The sequence below is a fragment of the Carettochelys insculpta genome, chromosome 25, assembly GCF_033958435.1.
Source record: "Carettochelys insculpta isolate YL-2023 chromosome 25, ASM3395843v1, whole genome shotgun sequence".
Lineage (NCBI taxonomy): Eukaryota > Metazoa > Chordata > Testudines > Carettochelyidae > Carettochelys > Carettochelys insculpta.
Window position 1 is genome coordinate 1,053,925 of NC_134161.1, and position 19,473 is coordinate 1,073,397.

The 19,473-nt window shown below is 53.2% G+C and overlaps 1 protein-coding gene across 1 annotated transcript; it reads left to right on the top strand.

Annotated features, from left to right (window-relative positions):
- Positions 1 to 3,612: 3,612 nt before the first annotated feature.
- Positions 3,613 to 19,344, top strand: TREH (trehalase). The gene is made up of 15 exons (XM_074977112.1): positions 3,613 to 3,956; positions 9,779 to 9,879; positions 10,184 to 10,331; positions 10,760 to 10,847; positions 11,021 to 11,121; positions 11,464 to 11,556; positions 11,893 to 12,009; positions 12,672 to 12,794; positions 14,261 to 14,310; positions 15,093 to 15,293; positions 15,886 to 16,103; positions 16,542 to 16,653; positions 17,200 to 17,312; positions 17,711 to 17,764; positions 17,991 to 19,344. Exons 1-15 carry the CDS (start codon positions 3,841 to 3,843, stop codon positions 18,126 to 18,128), a joined length of 1,773 nt encoding a protein of 590 aa, XP_074833213.1. The 5' UTR covers positions 3,613 to 3,840; the 3' UTR covers positions 18,129 to 19,344.
- The last annotated feature ends 129 nt before the right edge of the window (positions 19,345 to 19,473 follow it).

Sequence of the window (19,473 nt, forward strand, 5' to 3'; positions counted from 1 at the left end):
TGAAAACGCAAGAAGACGAAGACCTCGGACAATGTGGAGAAGATCTACTGAGGTTGAAGAACAACTGGGACACTCCTGGAGCCAGCTCGAGGTTTCATCCCCAGACAGAGTGAAGTGGCAGAGACGTGCGGATGACCTATGCGCCACACAGAGTACAAGGGTCAAGCAGTTGTACTGAGTATGTCCCATGGGGCAATAGTGCCACTCTGTGAACAACCTTGAAATGTGCATGCCATCTCCCAAAGGCCAGCAGTGCCACTTGGTGGCTGTTCTCAGTAATGCACATTCGCTCTCCCAAGAGCAAGAGTGACATCGTCAACGATGGCCTCGGCTGCCGTTGGTGTCTGGTGCCTCCCTCACTATTTCCTTTCTTCTTTCTCTGTTGAGGGCTGGGTGGCACAGTTTGCCGCAGAGCTAGTCTACAGAATCTACTATATCATCTACCCATTCTCTGTGGGGTCTGCTGCTCCTATTCGAACTGTCCATTGTGCCCAGTACCAGGGCTTGATTTTTTTTTTTTTTTCGTCGTTCATTCAGCAGATAGGCCCGAGCAGCTGTAACTTGCATTGTCTAACCTTCCACAGTAGGTTCTCTTTCGGCTGTATCTTCCTATATAATTCCTCATTGGTGACGTGCATCCATCCTGCTCTCAGGATCTTTCCATAACACCTCTTCTCGAATGCCAATATGATTATCTTCGAATCTTTCGTTATCGTCCATGTCTCGCATCCGTACAACATGGTGCTGAATGTACACGTTTTCAAGCCAGTCACCTTTGTTCCAAAGTTAATCGCTTTGTTTTTCCACATCTTATCCATCGCCTTCAAATTAGCTCTTGCTTTCACTATTTAGTCACTGTGACCATAAATTACATTGCTCCCTAGATACATGACCGTCTCTATATTCTCTAGTTCAATCCCCCTGCACCGATCTTCCTTCCTACTTCCTTATCTCCAAATACCATTGTTTGTTTTATCGATGTGCATAATCAGTCCATACCGCTTACCTTCCTCATTTAGCATCTGCTTCTCACTAGCTTCTCTTCATCTTTTTCAATGATAACTATATCATCTGCAGACCTCAAGTTGTGGATTCTCATCCCGTGCACAGATATCCCTTCTACCTTTTCCTTGATCTTGTCCATCATGCTCTCTATGTGCGTGATGAAGACACTCGGCGATATTGGGTCTCCTTGTCTTGTACCTCTACTCGTTCTAAACCAGCTTCCCAGCTCTCTGCATGTTCTCACAGCTGCCTCCTTTGATGTCCTTCAACACCCGTATCAGTCTATCCACTCCGTGCAACTTCAACACTGCCCAAGTCATTTTCTGAGCTATACTGTCAAATGCCTTCTGAGCTCGGGCAGGACACTTAACATCCCACTTGTTCAGTCCTATGGACTTGATTTGTCAGTTTTTATTGCAATTTTTTTTTTTGTCCTCTCTACTTATGAACGTCAGCCTGTATTGGAGATGAGATTGAGCTGATGAAGTGGGTCTGTCCCATAAAAGCTCGTCACTGACTAAATCATATTGTTAGTCTTTAAAGTGATACTACATTTCTGCAGCTTTGTTTTATACAATGGGAAGACAATTGTGATAGCTTAGAGAAGATCCACAGAGAAAAGTGACCTATTACTCCTATTTAGAGGAGGCTATTAAAGAACTAACTAGGGCAACCATACCTCTCTGTCCCATATATGGGCCAGGGACATACGTGAGGGAGTGGCAGCTTATCCCAGCTCCTCCAAGCCTTGGGGAACCGGGAAGGAGGCGGCAGCAGCCCCCAGCACTCCCGGGAGCCCCAAAGAAGCAACAAGGACGGGGCAGCTGCGGCACTCCCGCCCTCTTCCCTGAGCCCTGAAGAAGCTGTAGGGATGGGGCAGCCACGGCTGCAGACAGAAAATACAGGACAATTCATCACTTTTCTGATGTAAGGTGGGATGCCTTTTTGGTGTCCCAAATACAGACCCATCCCACCCAATACGGGACGGATGGTTGCCTGACTAACTGGGAGGAGAGCTATCCACTTTTTGGCCACATAAATGGGGCTCAAGGCAAATGGCGGCAAGGTAACGATAGGCTCCTTGCACCTGAGAAAGGAAGGAATTTATGATGGCCATGTTCACTTACAATGGTGATCTGGGCACTCCAGGCTGAGTACCCCATTATATTTATATTTAATATTTTCCTTGTTGATTCTTGCTTCTCAGTTTGTCTTTATCCTGGGCTACATTTTCACCTCCTCTTTTGTAGAGGAAGGTATTAACATCCTAAGTACTTTTACTGGGCGTGCCTGGGAGCTGGCTGCAGAGAGTAACCAGGGAAAGGGCAGATAGTCCTGCCTGTGCGTAATTGGGATCGCTACTTCTAACATGAAAACGTTAAGCGGGAGGGAGAGTGATTTGTCCCTTCCAGTGCTATTGGTAAACGTGATCGTTTGAAATAACGATGGCCATAAGGGGCTGGAGGTTTTGGGTGTCACAGATAAACCAGGCCTGACAGGGGCCTTTGTTGTCAAAATCTAGCACAAAGAGGATTTCCAAAGACCAGACATGGCCCCCATCTGAGGCTGTCCAGTAGCTTTCACGAGTTGGTAGATCTCAGTCAAGCTGCTTGGGGACTGGTCTCCATTTTGTCCCCTTTTGAGCTGGCCTCGTGTGTGGGCAGTGCCTAGTTGTGTCCCAGAGATGGAATTCTTGCCTGGGGGTTCCTCCTGCGCCTTTGTGGGGCTGGTGAACAGCAAAGTCTGCCTTGGGAGTTGATACGCTGTCATCCTTCCCCAGCGTTAAAATCCAGGCCTTAAACAAATCACTTGGGAGGAGTTTGTTGCAAGACGAAGTTGCCGCCTGGTTATTTATAGCATTGGTGTGGCAGTGCACAGGCCGCATGTGCTGAAAGGGCCGAGGCTGCTGTTGCCTGAGATAGGGAGACTACTGATGGTTCTTGGGAGACCCAAGCCTGAGAACCACCTTGTTACTCCCTTGGTGCCACTGTGAGGGACACTTGCATGAGCGTAACTGGTTGGTAGCCCCTTGATACCTCCAGTGTAACCTCAGGGCTATGCCCCTGTGACTTTGCCTTGCAGGTGAACAATAACTGCAGTGCAGGCCCTAAGCCCCTTTAAAGCATTCAACACCCCTGAGTCACTGAAGACTCTCAGAAGTACCAGGTCTGGTGTCTTCAAGGCTACAGAGGACATGCTCGCCTGTATGGTAGAGTTTGGGATCAGCACATCCTTTAACCTCACAGCACTTACCCAAGGGAAGGAGGAGCCGCTCGAACCATCCTAGTTACACTTCCAGGGTTAAGGTAAAAACTGGACCTTTGGCCAGACCGAGTGGCACAGGGTTTGGTCAGTGGCCGCATATCCAAACAGCTCAGAACACCGCATGAGCCGTGGGAGCGCTACTTCCCTGCTGCAACGGTGGGAACCTAAGACTGGAGCCATGACCCAGTTAGTTCACGTTCTTCTGCTTCAGCCCAAAAGCTGCTGATAGAAGAAAGAGCGGACGAGGAAGAGCTGCAGGGGGTCACACAGTGAAGCCAAAGCACGGAGAGGCATTTTTGAAGGTGTTTTGGCTGAACAGCTGCTGCTTGCTGACCACACAAGCCCACTCTTGCCTTTTTTGGACAAGCCAGGATTTCCAGCACTGGCATGTGTAAAACCCAACAGGCAGGCCTGGCAAAGCAGAGCATTGTCTCAGCCACTCCTCAGGCTAGCCCCCAGCAAGCGTACGATGTCTCAGACTTTGGTCTCCAGACCTTTGCACAGGTGGGTGTGAGCAGGTACAAGTAACCTATTTCAGCCGGAGGGCAAGCACTGCATTGCTCCTTCCAAATGGCTTGTTCTGCAAGGGTTCTGGGAACAGCCTGGTGCTTCTTGGTCGTCATCTCTGCAAAGTCTGTGCCAGGACAGCAAGGACTGGTCTATGGGCTCCCCCCTCCTTGTGAGAGGTAACTACTGCCTGGGATTTGTGGGTCTCCTGGTGACTGAGCTTGGAGCAGGGACATAAGCTGCTCTGGGCTATGCGCTACAAATAAGAGCTGTTTAGCACTGGCGTTGAGGGAGCAATAAGAACATGCTGCGAGTGACATGTAAGATGTGTGTACTTCTCCCTTTCCCCTCCTGCCCCTCAGCTGCTTTCCTTTGCTCTCCCGATGTGCCCAGTCCAGCTCTCTCTGGCCAGCCGCCGACTTTGGGTCAGTAGCTCTCTAGGACTATACAGTTCTTCGAGTGATTGGTGGTGTGTATTCCAAGAGGTGTGTGCACCTGGCCTGTGCACAGGCATTGCAAGGTCTCCCCCCAGAGGTATGCGTTGGGTTGGCTGTGGAGCCCCCTGGAGCAGTGCCAGTATGGCAGGGTATAGAGTGCACCAGCCCCTCAGTTTCTTCTTACCACCAGTGACTGTCACTGGAGCACTTGTCTTTCTCTGCAAGACACCCCACGCTGTGGTGCTTCCTGTGTCACTGTCGTGTAGTCAGTCACCTGTTGTTAAATGTTAGGGAGGTGAGAGCCACTTTTTGTTCTCTGTTCAAGGTCCCTTCCTCCCCTGCCCATGCATATAGCGGGGGTTTAATCATAGAACCACAGGACTGGAAGGGACCTCAGCAGGTCATCTAGTCCAGCCCCCTGCCTCACGCAGGATCAAGCCCAACTAAATCATCCCAGCCAGGACCTTGTCAAGCTGGGACTTAACAATCTTGAGGGATGGACAATCCACCACCTCTCTAGGCAACGCATTCCAGTGCTTCACCACCCGCCTTGGGAAGTAGTTTTTCCTACTATCCAACCTACGCCTCTCTCTTTAACTTCAGGCTCCTTGTTCTGCCGTCTGACACCACTGAGAACAGCCTCTCTCCATCCTCTTTAGAGCTCCCCTTCAGGAAGTTGAAGGCTGCTATTAAATCACCCCTCAGTCTTCTCTTCTGTAAACTAAAAAAGCCCAAATCCCCCAGCATCTCCTCAGAGGTAACGTGCTCCAGCCCCTTAATCACTTTCATTGCCCTCCCCTGAACCTGCTCCAGCACATCCACAACCTTTTTATACTGGGATGCCCAAAACTGGACACACAATATTCCAGATGTGGCCTCACCAGTGCCAAATAGAGGGGAATAACTACTCTGGATCTGCTTGACATGCTCCTCCTAATGCACCCTAGTATGCCGTTAGCCGCCTTGGTGACAAGGGCACACTGTTTACTCATATTCAGCAGCCTTTCATCCACCATAACCCCTAGGTCCCTTTCCGCTGTACTGCTGCTGAGCCAGTCAGTCCCCAGCCTACGACAACGCTAAGACCTGCGTGGCTTGCAGCAGGCCTATGCCCAGGGCCGCGCCATATGCAGCTTGCTGCAAGTGTTTAGCTGAAGACCACTTAACAGATAAGTGCAGCAGCTGGAATTTGAAACCCACAATTACGCGGGCGAGAGTCCAGAGCACGAGGCTCCTGTTTGTTGAGCCAGCTCCCCCTGCGTCGGGGCTGAGCGTGCTGGCCTCTGAGCAGAGTGGACTGGCTTCGGCTGGTGCGCGTGCGGCTGCGTACCAGAAGGGCGCGCAGGCTCCAGCTGGAATTCCCGGCCACGTTTGGCCCAGCACTGCTCCGGCGCGGGCGCGGTTGCTGTCCAGGCTAACCATCCTGTCTCACGCTGCAGTTTTTGAAGCTGGTGGGATCTAGCAGAACTAACGCTGTTGCTCCCTGAGGGTGCAGCTGAACTGCAGTGATCGGTCGGAGGCGCCATGCTGAAATTTGCCCTTTTGACCACCCCACTCATGTGCGGTCCGAGAGCCAGTGAAGTTTTTTTTTCAAGTCACTAATAGTCCTGCTTACAACAGCATCATTAATAAGTAACTCCAGCTCTGGAGGCAGAGTTCATTTTAATCATGGACCGAATGACGAGTTTTCTTCTCGTGAGCCCTTGGTGGGTTTATCAGAGAGACGAGGAGCCCTGCTCCGGCCACAGGCAGAAAGAAACTAAAATGCAACAAATGTGAAACCAATCCAAGAACAACACGTCTCTATATGACCTGGATGTCACCTTTGAAACACCCTGGCGGAGGGACACCAAGCCCAAGCTCTTAACCTGACTGGCCACAGGTCCGTTGGCTAGTGGCCATGCGTCAGGGCTAGCTGCATCCCTCCCCTCGCTGAGCTGTGAGTGCGCCCTCAGTGGTAGGCTACAGCAGGGCTGTACCTTGTCTGGGATGGCCTTGAGCAATGCTCCTCACAGGGCTCTGGCCTGCAGTGCCCTGCCTCCTGTGGGGACGCTGGCCCCAAGCCTTTGCTGCTGGGGGCAGGCTTCTTGGCAGGGGCTCTGGCCCCAGCCCTGTGTGCCCACCTCTTCCCATGCTCCATGGAGGGGAGGTGTGAGGCTGTGCGCTGGCCATGTGCTGCTTAAAATAGGCACATGGGCTGGGGGTTGCCAGCCCCGTAATAGATGCTGGAAAGCACTGCAGCGAACAGCGATGAGAATGAGATTAGGGCGTTAGCAACATGGGCAGTGATGATCGTGCTTGACGGCCAGGGAGGGCTGTGACTTAGGCTAGCTGGAGGTGTGGCCGATGGAGCAGGAGCCGGTTCTCTGGAGGAGGAGGAGGAGGTGGATTTATATTCTGCCTTAGTTGACAGGGTGTCACATACCTGACCATGAGCCCCTTTAGTGGTGTATCTGCGTGCCACAGGCAGCCGGGCCTCTTGCAACAGGGACTGCAGCAAATAGCAGCATTTGAGCAAAAAAAACGCTCTGAGCGCATCTCACTTGCCTGGGCATTGTCAGGTGTTTGCAATGTCCCTGAGGCTACAGGTGCCCCAGGCTGAGCGAGCGACACGGAGGGCAAGGTCCTGGCTTTTATTTAGGGTGACCACATTCCTGTAGGCTAACTACAGGGCGGTTCAGAAAAGATAGACATACCATACAGCAGATATTGGCACTAGACTGATAGCAGAGAGAGCTCAACGGAAGAACAAGAATGTATACACTTGCTTCATCGATTTTTTTTTTTTTTTTTTTCAAAAGGCACTCGACAGTATAGATCAGAAAGTGACTTGGGCGGTGTTGGAGTCATACGGAGTGGATAGCAGACTGATACAGTTGTTGAAGGAGATCATTGACAATGTGGAGGTAGCAGTGAGAACATGCGGGGAGTTGGGCAGTTGGTTTAAAACAAATGGAGCTATGAGACCAGGAGAGCCAATATTGCCAAGTATCTTCATCGCACAGCTGGAGAGAGTGATGAACAAGATCTATAAGGTGCCACAGGACTTCTTGTTCTCAGGGATACGTAGTATCTCATGTCCTTTGTGATCTGCATTAGCTTTTGTGTTTCATACATGCTCCATACCCTCCAGACCTCAATTCTAGTCTTGGTCTCTCGGGGAGAGACTCTGTAACAGGCCTCCTAACACTAACTAATAAAGCTTAAACTTACTTACATAAGACTGCTTAAAACTGCCTATGCATTACTCTTGCTATCTCTTGTGCCTACTGCCAGCGTAGCCTTGAAGTTTTGGCAAGCGTACTTTGTTTTACAGTTGTTGCCTTGGCAGGGTTATTTGTTTTGCAGCTTTTCACCTTGCACAGACTGGTTTGTTTAGCTTCTTCTGCGGGTTCACAGAGGGGTCAGACTGCACTCTCGACCGTTACAAAATCTTTTCACACCCGACAACGCACAAAGGAAAAAGGGACATTAGTTATCCAGATGGACAGTGCGCTCCTGTCCCCAGCAGCCTAACTCCTTGGTTTCATGCAGGCACTGTAGCAGAGGTCTTTGGCGGATCAGTTTGATACTTTGTCATTCAAAACCCAGTGCACCTAGCTGCACAAGTACCAGGGAAATAAGAGAACAACCTGGTCAACACCCATTATACTGACAAACCTACTCCGGGGGAGGAGAAGACAATAGAGTTGTGGTTTCCCCTTCTACACGCACAACCACTGTTAATGTCATCACACGGGTGACTGAATGGCCTGCAAAGGCCTCACACTCAGCCAAGCAATGGCAAAAATGGTCCCCTCCCAGACAAGCTGGCCACCAGCCCCTTGCTACATGTAATGCAAGTAAACCTGATGGGTTTAATCCGGTGCGAAATGCGACTACCTCCACAGCAAGGCTAGTTTAGCTGCTGACCTTTGAGATGTATGAAGTGGGTTGCAGCCAGCCTCATCTTGGACTTAACCGTTACATATTGCTTTCATTTGTGGAGGTCAAGATACGGCGTAGCTAAGCAGAGATGTTACTGCTCCATTTAACAGAAGCGCAACTAATGCCCAGGCATTAATGGACAGAGATCCCCTGACCAGCGTTCCCTGTAAGCGGAGCATGTGGTGGTCTACCAGAAGAGAGTCAGGTGCCGCCCAGCTGATGGCAGAAAGCCCATAGCCCCCTGCATTGGGCATGTTTCTATTGGTGCTGCACATCCACAAGATTTGGGGCACAACGAAATTTATTCTGCCCATCAATGGAACACGTGATAGGGAACACGGTTCCTCACTCCTATTCCATGTCGCTGAGCAGCAGGAGACCAACTGGCACTCTCTGAGCAGCACCTGGTGAGACGTGCAGCTCCCCCCAGCCAGCATCTATCTTCAGATGCCCAGTACACCTCACGCTGGCATGGTACAAGATGAGGGCAGTTGTGCTCTGGCTCATTTTCCACAGCCCGAGAACCTGCACTGTGGTCAAAGCCTTTCACACTTAGGCCGACCCAGGACATCACTGCTCTGAAGTGAAAACATCAGCACCAGCTGACTCGCCTTCAGGCCTGTTGGGCAGATCTGAAATCCATTTGAGAAGGTGGTTTTTTTAATGCTTGCTCCACTGCTGTGCAGCAGAAGAATTGAGGCATACATCCCTGGCTTCCAAGCTATCCCAGTCCTGTGAGGGGACATGGCAGAGGTGCTGGGGAAGACACACACAAACACTGGGCAATACAAACACACAGTCAGTATTGTGGAACCTTGTAACACAATCATTTGATAAGAACACTATCTCTGTAATCACCTTGTTGGTGAGCTAACCCTGAGACGGCCCTTCTTCTACTTCTGAGCGGAGAGCGGGATAGTCCTTCTCCCAGAGCAGGGAGTTTCTGGAATTGGTATTTGAGGGCAATTTATACCTTTCCTGAAGATCTACCCTATGTCCCTTCAGTTCTTCTTGATGTGCCCGCTCCACAAGTCAATAAGAAGACAAATAATTTGTCATGCTATAAAGAGCTATGCAAGAGAAGTGGTCCTTAATGAAGAAAACCTCAGCCAAACAAGCGCTTTCCCTGTACTGCAGAGAATTGCTTCCCTTTATAATGAGAAAAGTGACCATAAACGTCTGTCTTTGAGCAAGGCCCACAGGTTCTAGATCAGATCGCTCCTGAATTTTGGGGGGGGGCGGGGCTAAACTTGCAGGGATTAGAGAACTTGTTGGGCTAGTACTGAATGGCTGGAAACCAGAACTCAAAACTTTTTAGTCTGGAGCTCTGTTTTGTTCTGACCATAGTATTCTATCGGGTTTGGAGGTGTAGTTATGTGCCCCAATTCTAACAGTCCTAAGAGCAGAGCAGGCCTGCGCTTCCAACCACTGCCTGGGCTGCACCTCTGAATTAAACACCTGAACCTGTTGCAAATGCCCTGTCCTACTGCTGGCATTTAGCCAAACTGCCCCCCTCCCCCCATCTGCGAAGCACAATTGCCTTTGCATTAGTGAGGCATTTGTGTGCTGGGGGATGCCAGCCCCTGGATTAGGACGCGCGTGGGTTTGTCTGACATGTACACGGTCTGTTTTCTCAGCCAGATTTACTGCACCGGGGACCTCCTGAAGCAGGTTCAGCTGGCCAGGCTCTATTCTGATGACAAACACTTTGTTGACATGGCATTGCGGGAGTCTCCAGGTCAGTAATGGCCAGCTGGCCAGGGCCGCAGGGCTCTTGTGTGTACTCCATGCAGCCTAATCCCACCCTTGCCTGTTGTGCAGCTTGGCCCTGTACCTATCCCACCTCACCCAGCCAGGTGGAGCGGGAAGCCCGGCGAACATGCAGGTATGTGCTGTGCCCCAGCAGTATTAGTGGGAACAGCGGCACAATGCACTGGTACAATCTGCACCAAGTAACCACTACGCCTTTACCATTCCTGGTCCTGTGTTGGCAGAACCTCGGCCAAAGCAGGAGGCAGCAACAGCGCTTGTCTGTTCCCCAGAACTAGTTCTGAAGAAGTTTCAACAGCTCGTGAATGTGACTCCAGGGGGCAGCTTGTCCAAAGAGCAGCTGCAGATGTTTGTGAGCTCTTCCTTCAGTGACCCCGGACAAGAGTTTGAGGCGTGGGAACCTGAGGACTGGACAAGCAGGTACCAAATGGAACTCAAAGGGGCCGCAGCACGAGTATGGGGGGGGCAAGTGAGTCTTGGGACACTCCTAGCAGTTCTGTAGACTGCACCGTGCTGGAGGCAGGGGCTGTCTCCTGGCCCACACGCTTTGCTGGTAGTCCAGTCTGTGGCCTGGCTTGAGCAGAGGCTGCCAGCTGTGATGGAGTAGAACATGAGATGGGTTTTCAGACTTCCAAACCCATCTGTGCTGTCCCGAGGCCTGAGGGTTAAATTGCTAGTTTAGCCCTATTCTGCTCTGTGTACTGCGGTGGGACTTGAGGGGAGGGGGGAGCCTAGAAGGGTGCTGAGACCCACAGTTGTCACATGCAGTTTCTGTGGGGGCAACCTAGGCCTCTGGTGACTGGGTGCTCAGTTTTGTCTCCTCTGGAGCATATTTCTTTATCTTCCAGTCCCCACATTCTAGCCAAGATTTCGGACCAGAAACTCCAGGCATGGGCATCGGATCTGCACGCCAAGTGGAAATCTCTGGGGAGAAAGGTAGAGACATGCTGGGGGTGGGGTGGGATGTGACCCTGCCTCTCTGCACTGTGTTTGGAACGTGTGCAGTGACGATTCATCCCAGGTCAGTGCTGGTGCTGGAGGAGGGGCTGGACTCAGGGAGATGGGGATGATGGTGTCGTGGTGACCTACTCAGATGATCTCTTTCTCAGATCAAAGACGATGTGAGGACTCGCCCAGCATTTTACTCTCTGATTTACGTGCCGCACCCTATGATGGTGCCTGGTGGCAGGTTCATTGAATACTACTACTGGTGAGTACTTGGTGTGGTGGTCTCCTGGGTACACTGGGAACTGACCTACCTGCAGCCGCAGCTGAAATTCACCCTGGCTCTGCCCCGTGCTGGGTGAGCTGGAGAGTTGCTGAGTTAGTCGTTCTAGGTAGCTACACTTGCTGTAACAGTGCAGCAGCCTGTCCTATCAAAGTATGTGCTGCCACGGCCGGAAGGTGCTTCTGCAGACGCTCTTCAGCCTTGGCCTGAGCTCCGTGCCTTGGGAGGGCTTCGGGCAGGAGCAGGAACCGGTCTGCGTTGGATACGCAGTGCCACAAGCTCGGAGCACTTGGTGTCGCTGAGGCAACTTCTTTTGTGCCGCAGGGATTCCTACTGGGTGATTGAAGGCCTGCTCCTCTCTGAAATGGCTGCCACGGCCAAGGGGATGATACAGAACTTCCTGTACCTAGTGGAAAGGTGAGAACCTGCCCCTACAGCACCTGGAGAGAGAAGGCTGGCTAGAGGCTCACCCCCTTCCCTCTTCTGAAGCCACTCCTCCTTCCCCGTCCAAGCAGGAGGAACCGGCCAAGTGACACAGCCCTGGTTCTGGCAGCAGCTTATGCTGACAGGGTGTCACTGGGGGTGGTGGGACAGGGCTCGTTGTCATGAGGGGCCCACAGCATCTTGTTCACCAACTTAGGCCATCTCCTAGTTGTGGGGCCCTGCCCCAGGTGCGGCATGGGGAGCATTGTGCAAAGCCCTTCCTCCTGCTCCCCTGGGGCTGTCTAACATCACCTCCTCCCTGCTGTGCAGGCACGGGCACGTTCCGAATGGAGGGCGGGTCTACTACCTGCGCCGGAGCCAGCCGCCCCTCCTCGCTCTGATGATGGATGCCTACCTAGCCCATGCCAATGACACACAGTTTCTCAGGTGGGCACAAGGTTCTGGCAGGTGTCACCAGGACCCTGCATGTCCTGGGGCAGGGGTGGATTCTCCTTTCCTCTGCCCCCACGATGACTAGCACTGAATCCTTAGGCTTTACCCTCAGGATCAGGCCCAGATGATTGCAGAGGACAAAGATTACGCTGTGCCAACCCACGACGACAAAGCTCCCCTATGTCCTGGTAGCACCGATTAGGATCTTTCATAGCAGTGAGGGTGGGGACTGGGTGCATGTGCAGACAGGGCGAGACCTGAGCTGAGCCTGATTCTGGTGTGCGCCGCACCCCAGGTGCCCAGGGCTTTTCACGGCGGGCGGAGCCCTGCCCTTGCCCTCTCCTCTAACCTTTCCAGGCACACCCTGGCCGCCCGTAAGCCTGGCTAGTTCAGCAAGAGCCCATTGCTGTAATGCTGATTGCCGCCTGTTTCACCCACTGACTGGTCCCAGGGCCTCTGCCAGGCCAGCATGTGTTGCAGGCAGCAGGAGCGTTGCTCCCAATTCTGCTTCCTGCCGCGTATCCCCTCCAACGTACACACTGAGCACCGACCACGGGGGAGCTCCCCAGTGCCTGGGCAGACCCACAACTGGGTTCCCCATGGAGAGAGACTGCTCCCGCCGGAGACACTGACCACGCCTGTGCTCTGATGCAAAGGGATAACATCCATTTGCTGGAGGCGGAATACGAGTTCTGGCAGAGGAACCGCTCCGTGAGGATCGCAGCTGGGGACAAGAATCACACTCTGAACTACTACAACGTTCGGATCGGGGAGCCCAGGTACCTGCCCAACAAACCCCTCGAAGGGGGTCGCGCTAGAAAGAGTCAGGACTCCTAGGTTCTGCCCTAGCTCTGCCTCTTACTCGCTCTACGGCCTTGCACAAATGACTCGCCTCGTCTCGCTTTCCTCAGCCACGAAGGGGAATAAGCCTCCCCGCCCCCAACTCCCATCTGGAGGCTATTGCACATGTAGGTCCTGAGCAAAGCTCCACAGTGCAGAGTACGTCCCACAGGCTGCGCACCACCCCCTGCGCTGCAGGCAGGTGCTGATGGGTGTGGCTGCCTTCCCACTTCCCAAGCCTGTCCTGCGGCAGGTGCAACAAAGCCCTGAGCAGTTCCTCTTGGGTCCCGCACTTCGTGGCAGAGGCCTTGCTGTGTCCCTTCCCTCAGCCTCCTGTTTTCCCACAGGCCCAGGTCACTGCTCAGCCAGCCACGCTCATAACTGGCAGAGTCAGTAGGGAGGGAGACCTGCTGTACACCCAGTCTTCTCCGGTCCTTTAAGAGCTGCCCCCCCACAGGCTGCATGAGGCAGTGTGGAGGGAACCTAGTCCCCTCTCAGTTGTTCCAGGTTCTTACCCAGGGATCCTCCATTGCTGCTGCCACCGTCCTGGGGGCAACAGCCTTCTCCCTGGGCCAATTCCCCAAGCAGTAGCAGCAAAACCTTTCTTTGAGCAGCTCCTCCTTTCTGGTCCACCCTCTTCCGCCTCCCTCGCCGCACCTGAGGGGAAGCTTTTCCAAGGGCTCAGCAGGCCTTAACCGGCTGCAGGTGCTTAATCCTCAGCAGGTGTTGGATTAGCCTGTGGGTGCTGCAGGCTGATTCTTGCCACGTCTCAGTCATTGGGAAACATAAAAGCACAGATGCAGCTGCCAGCATTTGTGCCCTTCACAAGGCTACCATAATCTGCTCTGGTCTAGCATGTGGGCTGCCCCCGGGGAACCATGGGCTGGCTTCCTCTGGGCCTTGTCAGGAACAAGCTGCTGAACAGAGCCAGGCCTGTGCCAGAGTATGCACTGGTAAGACCTGTGCTGGAAGGCAAAGGTGTCCTGGTCTCCTGCTACCTTGAGGACTGTGTCACTTGGAGACTTGAGGGTCCACTGTGCAGACAGCTCAAGCAGGCCCCCCTCCAGCTCAGCGGCTAGGTTGCTACTTGAGATCTGGCACTGCTGAAAGCTGGGTGAGGATGAGGCGGTGCTCTGGGGGACTGGTGCTGTCCTTGATGTCAGACAGGTCATTACCCTGCAGTACCCAGCAACTAGTCCTTGTTGTTGCCTTTGCTGTATTGTCCCGAGTAGGACTTCGCCCACAACCTTAGCATCTGGCTTTCTCTGTGCAGAGCCACCGTGAGAGCTGGCCCTGCATGCCAGGCATCCCCAGCCTTTGCCTGCTTGGGGTAAGGCAATTATTAAAGGCTGGACTGACCTGGAGATCTCTCTGCCTCCCATCCCCTGTCCCCCATTCCCTGCAGACCAGAATCCTACAGTAAAGACTGGGACTTGGCAGCCGACTTAAACAAAGGTAAAGAGAGAGAGTTCTGTGGTGAGGCAGTTGTATCCCTCTAGTGCCCAACAAACCAGAACAAAACAGCCTGTACGGCTCTTCACTGACTTCACCTTAACGTGGGCACGTGCTAGTGGCAAGCGGGAAAGATTATTGCGAGCTGGGGAGGGGCTTGTGTATGGACCTGCCATCTGTCCAAGGTAGAGCTTTGGTGTACGTGTGGTGGGTGGCATTTCACTCCTTTTCCCCAGGGCTTTCTGTGATCGCTTCTGGGCTCACTGCACATAACCCTGCTGTCCTGCCTGGGAAGGGGGGTGGTGGGCTCATGCAGAGATGGTTTCACTTTCCTTGGACTGCATGGGAGCCGGCTCCTACGTTGCCACCATGATTCAGCCAGGGGAACGTGTCAGTCCTGCAGGACAAGATCTGTTGTGGCTCCCCAGGGTGTGTGCACTAAACATGCCCTCTCTCTAAGGAGCCTTGGGTTGGAGCTAAGAGAGTGTGAAAGAAACTGCTTCACCCTGACTTCAAGTGAATCAGCCTGGCCCTTATGTCTGTCTGTCTGTCTGGTCAGTGCTCTGGCCTAGGGTCCCTGCTCTAACAGATGCTTCTCTCCTCGTTGCCCCAGTCTGGGGACCTAGTTCTAGCTCCACTGACCCACATCCCAATAGAACCTGTATTCTCACACACACACACACCCTTTTCTGCTGTCGTCTGCCAGTATTCAGCCTAGGCAGAAGCACTAAACCTGCTGCATGGAACAGCAAGTAGTGTCTGGTGCTAGTCTGTGTCTCTTGCAGATGCCAGGCAAGAGCTCTGGGCAGAACTAAAATCTGCGGCAGAGTCAGGCTGGGACTTCTCCTCTCGCTGGTTCCTCTCCTGGCCTCCCCCGCTCCCTGCGACACTGAAGGACACCAAGGCCAGTGCCGTAGTACCAGTTGATCTGAATGCCTTTCTCTGCAAGACTGAGCAGCTATTGGCTTCATTTTACAGGATACTGGGTAAAGAGCCCGTGGGCAAGTGCCTCCCTTGGAGAGATGGATCCCCTTTGCACCTCTTCCTCTCCTGCAGGATAGGGAACATACACTATTCTTAGTGGGGCAGTATCCCCTATGGGGGGAAAGGACCCAGAATCCTGTAGCTCTGCTGGCCACAGAGGGGCTTGTGTGGCCAATGGCATCCTCCAGTAAGTGGGAGCAGGAAGCAGTTTAACTCATCTTTGCCGCAGGCAGAGCTGCTTTGCTGCCCACTTCATTTAGGTCCGTGTTCAACTCTAAGGTACTGCGAGCCTGGTGAGAGTCAGGTGTGTAGGGATGGGCATTGTAGGACTCCATCTCACCTAGGGCACCTGCTTTCCCCAGCCAGGGGCTTTGTCAGCAAAGCAGCAGTGCAAGCCTGCAACGGACCCTGCATGAGCTGGTGTGGACTGCAGCTGCTACAGGCCAGCCTGCTCAGAGTGAACCGGGGCTGGGGCGTTTGCACTGAGTGCTGCCACGGGCCACCACAAAAATGGAGGTCACGCGGGTCTAGAATTACTCTGGGGCTGAGCTGTTTGTACAAGCAAGGGGCTCACAGCAATCCGTCCTCTGTAAGGAAACGCCACCAAGGCTGCCGAGTTCCAGGCCTATCTGGAGCGCAGGCTTGATGCTGTCCAAGCCGTCTTCTGGAACGAGGCTGCCGGAGTCTGGCTGGACTTCAACCTCCTGAAGCAGCAGCCAAACCCAGCTTTCTACCCGTCCAACCTGGCACCTCTGTGGACTGACTGCTTCTCAGACCAGGCTGCAGTTGACAGGGCAACGCAGTACCTAGAGGTGAGCTAAGCTCATGTGCGTGAGATTCCTTACTTCAGCAGCCGTGTCGCCATTAGCCCGTGAAATGAGTAGTGCTCCTTGTGGACATCATCTGCTCTGGGGTACCGAAAACATTCCTGCTGAGTGTGGCACATTCCAGCTTCAGCGAGCAGAGCAAGGTGGCGCTGGAGTCCAGTTCTTGTATTGCCCTGTCACAGGTTTTTGTCAGATTAGCAGGACTTGTCTGACCAACTCAACCCACCAGTGACTCCTCCTGGAGCCCACTTTCTACAGTGGCCCATACCTGGTGCCATCTGAGGCCCTGGGTGGGGTGAGACACTGCCCAGGTTACCCAACCAAGTCTTGTCTCCCGAGATGCCTCTGCATCTCCTGGTGGTCTGGATGGAGATTCAGTAGGTAGTGCAGTGTCACCACTCCATATGCTGTCTATCTTTGCAGGGGAGCACAGCGCTGCGCTACAAGAATGGGCTCCCCACCTCACTCGCCAGGACTGCGGAGCAGTGGGACTTGCCCAACGCCTGGCCTCCACTGCAGCATATGGTGATTGCAGGTAAGGATAAGAGCCCAGCAGCATCCTGGGCTGCTTGCAAGACAGGAAACCTATTGGCGAGTTTGCTGTTTGGTACCAGCACTCCAAATTATTCTAGGACCTGTTCCCTTGCACCCTGTGCAGGCTGGGGGTTCTGCTGTAAGCCCAGCTATCACAGTGCCTTCTTGGTTATTGGGATACTTTCCCATTGAGGTCTTCCAAAAACTGCTGCTGCAGCTGGCCATCCAACCACTGACATGGCTCAGCCAAAAGGCCAGGTGGCTCCAATAACCCTGCTCTCAGCTGCCTGAGAGTCTGTAAGCCCTGAGAACCTTGGTGTGTGGCCTTCACTTAGTCAAAACGTACAGGGCATGGGAAAACCTGTGGGAGCTGGCTTTGGAAAGCGGGTGGTGGAAGAACCATACAAAAAAAAAAATCACTTCCTGATTGTGACCTTGTGAGGGCGTTAGTCACTTCTTGGATGGATGGAGAAGCTAGTGTATGCAGAAGCACTAGCATCCCTTGTGACCAGGTTTCTGACAGTCCAACATTTATCTGTATTTATAGCTTTGGCCAAGTCCAACTCCTCAAGAGCCAAAGAAATTGCCTTTGCCCTGGCCCAGAACTGGATCAGAACCAACTTTGCCTTATATAAGAAGTACCAGGTCATGTTTGAGAAGGTAAAGCCATTGGTGGTCCCACCTAGCGAGGCTGCCACCCCGCTGGGTAGAAGCTTGTCAAGCACCTGGCATTGGCCACCGTCGGCAGATGGGATGCTGGGCTCGATGGACCTTTTGGTCTGACCCAGTATGGCCGTTCTTATGTTCTAAGCAGAATTCATGCATACACTCCCTCCACTGCCAAACATCCGATGATCACCTCACGCTGCAAAGAACAGGGTTGGCAATTTGAGAGCTACCTGCAGCCCCTTTGGGTTCTGTGCCTGGCCCATGAGACATTTTGTCTACAATTGCCTACATGCCTAAGACCACAGCACTGTGCCTCCCGCTCCCGGGCTCTGGGGTGGGAACATTCAGGACCCCACTCGGGCTTTCTGAATATTCATTTTTCTCACCAGTACAGTGTGGTTGGAGATGGAGAGCCAGGGACTGGAGGAGAGTACCAAGTCCAGGTAAGCCCACATACTGAAATCCGTCAATGGCTATAGAATTTGGGGGGCAGGGGGGGTGCACAAAGGCTCTCACTAGGCATGGCGGCTGTACTTTCCTTGGAGTAGAGCAGGCCCCCTGCTTTGTACCCAGACAAATGGCTGGCCTGCAAGATGCTGCTGGGGTTCTCTCCATGCTAGCACCCGCCTTGTGTACCAGGAGGCTAACAAGACATTCTTCCTCCACCAGGAGGGATTTGGCTGGACCAATGGTGTCGTCCTGAAGCTCTTGGATCTCTATGGTGACCGCCTGACCTCTGGCTCCCACTCCAGCCCCTACTGTGCATGGATTGTTGCTGCCTCCATCTTCCTCCTTAACCTGAAATAACAGGGGGAGTGAGTCCGGCGCTCAGAAGCAGAGCCAGAGGAGACAAGCCTACAGGTACTGGACGGCATCTGGCTTCTTAGTTGTTCTGGGAAAGCCTCACCTGCGGCAGCCATCTCCTCCTGTGCCTGCTAGCATAGCAAAACCCCGTAAGTGAACAGTGGCTGAGTAAAGCCCTAGGCACGGTGCCCTGCTGGGCCCCCATCTATGTTATTTTTTAGTGTTTTTCATACTGATTTCTGCTGTCCAGGTGGCTTGTAGGGTAAGATTCATATGGCAGTCGGTACTCAGCTCCCCAGCTTCAAACCTGGCTATGGGGCTGAGAGCAAGAGTCTCTCTCTCCCAGCTGCTGATGCAGCCATCGCTGAGGTGGTGGTATGTATCCTCTTTTCATAAAGGATGAAGTGTTACATCTTATGCATCTTGAACCTATAGCTTAGGCTGTTGCAGTTCATGCTTTCACTCTTGGAGGACCTCAAGCAGTGATCGTGCTACAGTGTGGCCCTCACGGACACCTGTGCTAGAAGCAAGGAACATGCTGCTTGCCAGGAAGGAAAGGCTGCTGCTGCCGCCTGCCTCCCTTGCCCTGCCAGTGTTCTCTGCGCACGGGGCAGCCCTTTTACTGAAAAGTGAGAATTTCCTGCCTGCCCTTGTTCTGCTTTGGGTTGCCTGCCACCGTTGCCCTCTGTCAACCACCATGACCCCAACCTCAACAGTGCTGGGTCTGTGTGCAGCCCTGGGCCCAGTGATGGAGGTGCCCCTCCACCAGAGGAAAACAGTAGTGCTGTACCGCACCTGCTAGCCACATGCTGCTCTTCTACGGCCTGGTGGGCTTTTGCACCACTTACCTTACGGCTTCTGCACCTCAAGCTTTCCCAGCTCCAGTAGCCCTGGGAACAAAGCACAGCTGTGACTAGTAGAATGGGCTCTACTGCTAGCAAACTCTGGGGAGGCTATGGACACACAGTCATTTCGTTCCAAAGGTATCCGCTGTATGTGCAGCCCACACATGGCTTACACCTTACATCACAGCTGGTGCTGAGCGACGACCCCCACCCCCCGACCCAACCAGAAGTGGGTGGAAGCTGGCGCTTCCATGGAGGGGGAGCAGAATTACTTTTAGTCCAACTGGAATGAAAGATAACATGGAACAAGGTAAATTGTTAAACAGAAAAATGCAATGAGGGTTAGTCTCCTGCTTATGGGGGGTGTGGCTCATGGCCCACCAACAAGCCTTTTAGCCTTGCCCCCAGGCTCCGTCCACGGCATGCTTCCGAGCCCCTGTTGCTCAGAGATGCGTGCATAGCTCGGCTTGTCAGGTCTCCTCCTTTAGAATGGGACCTGTCCA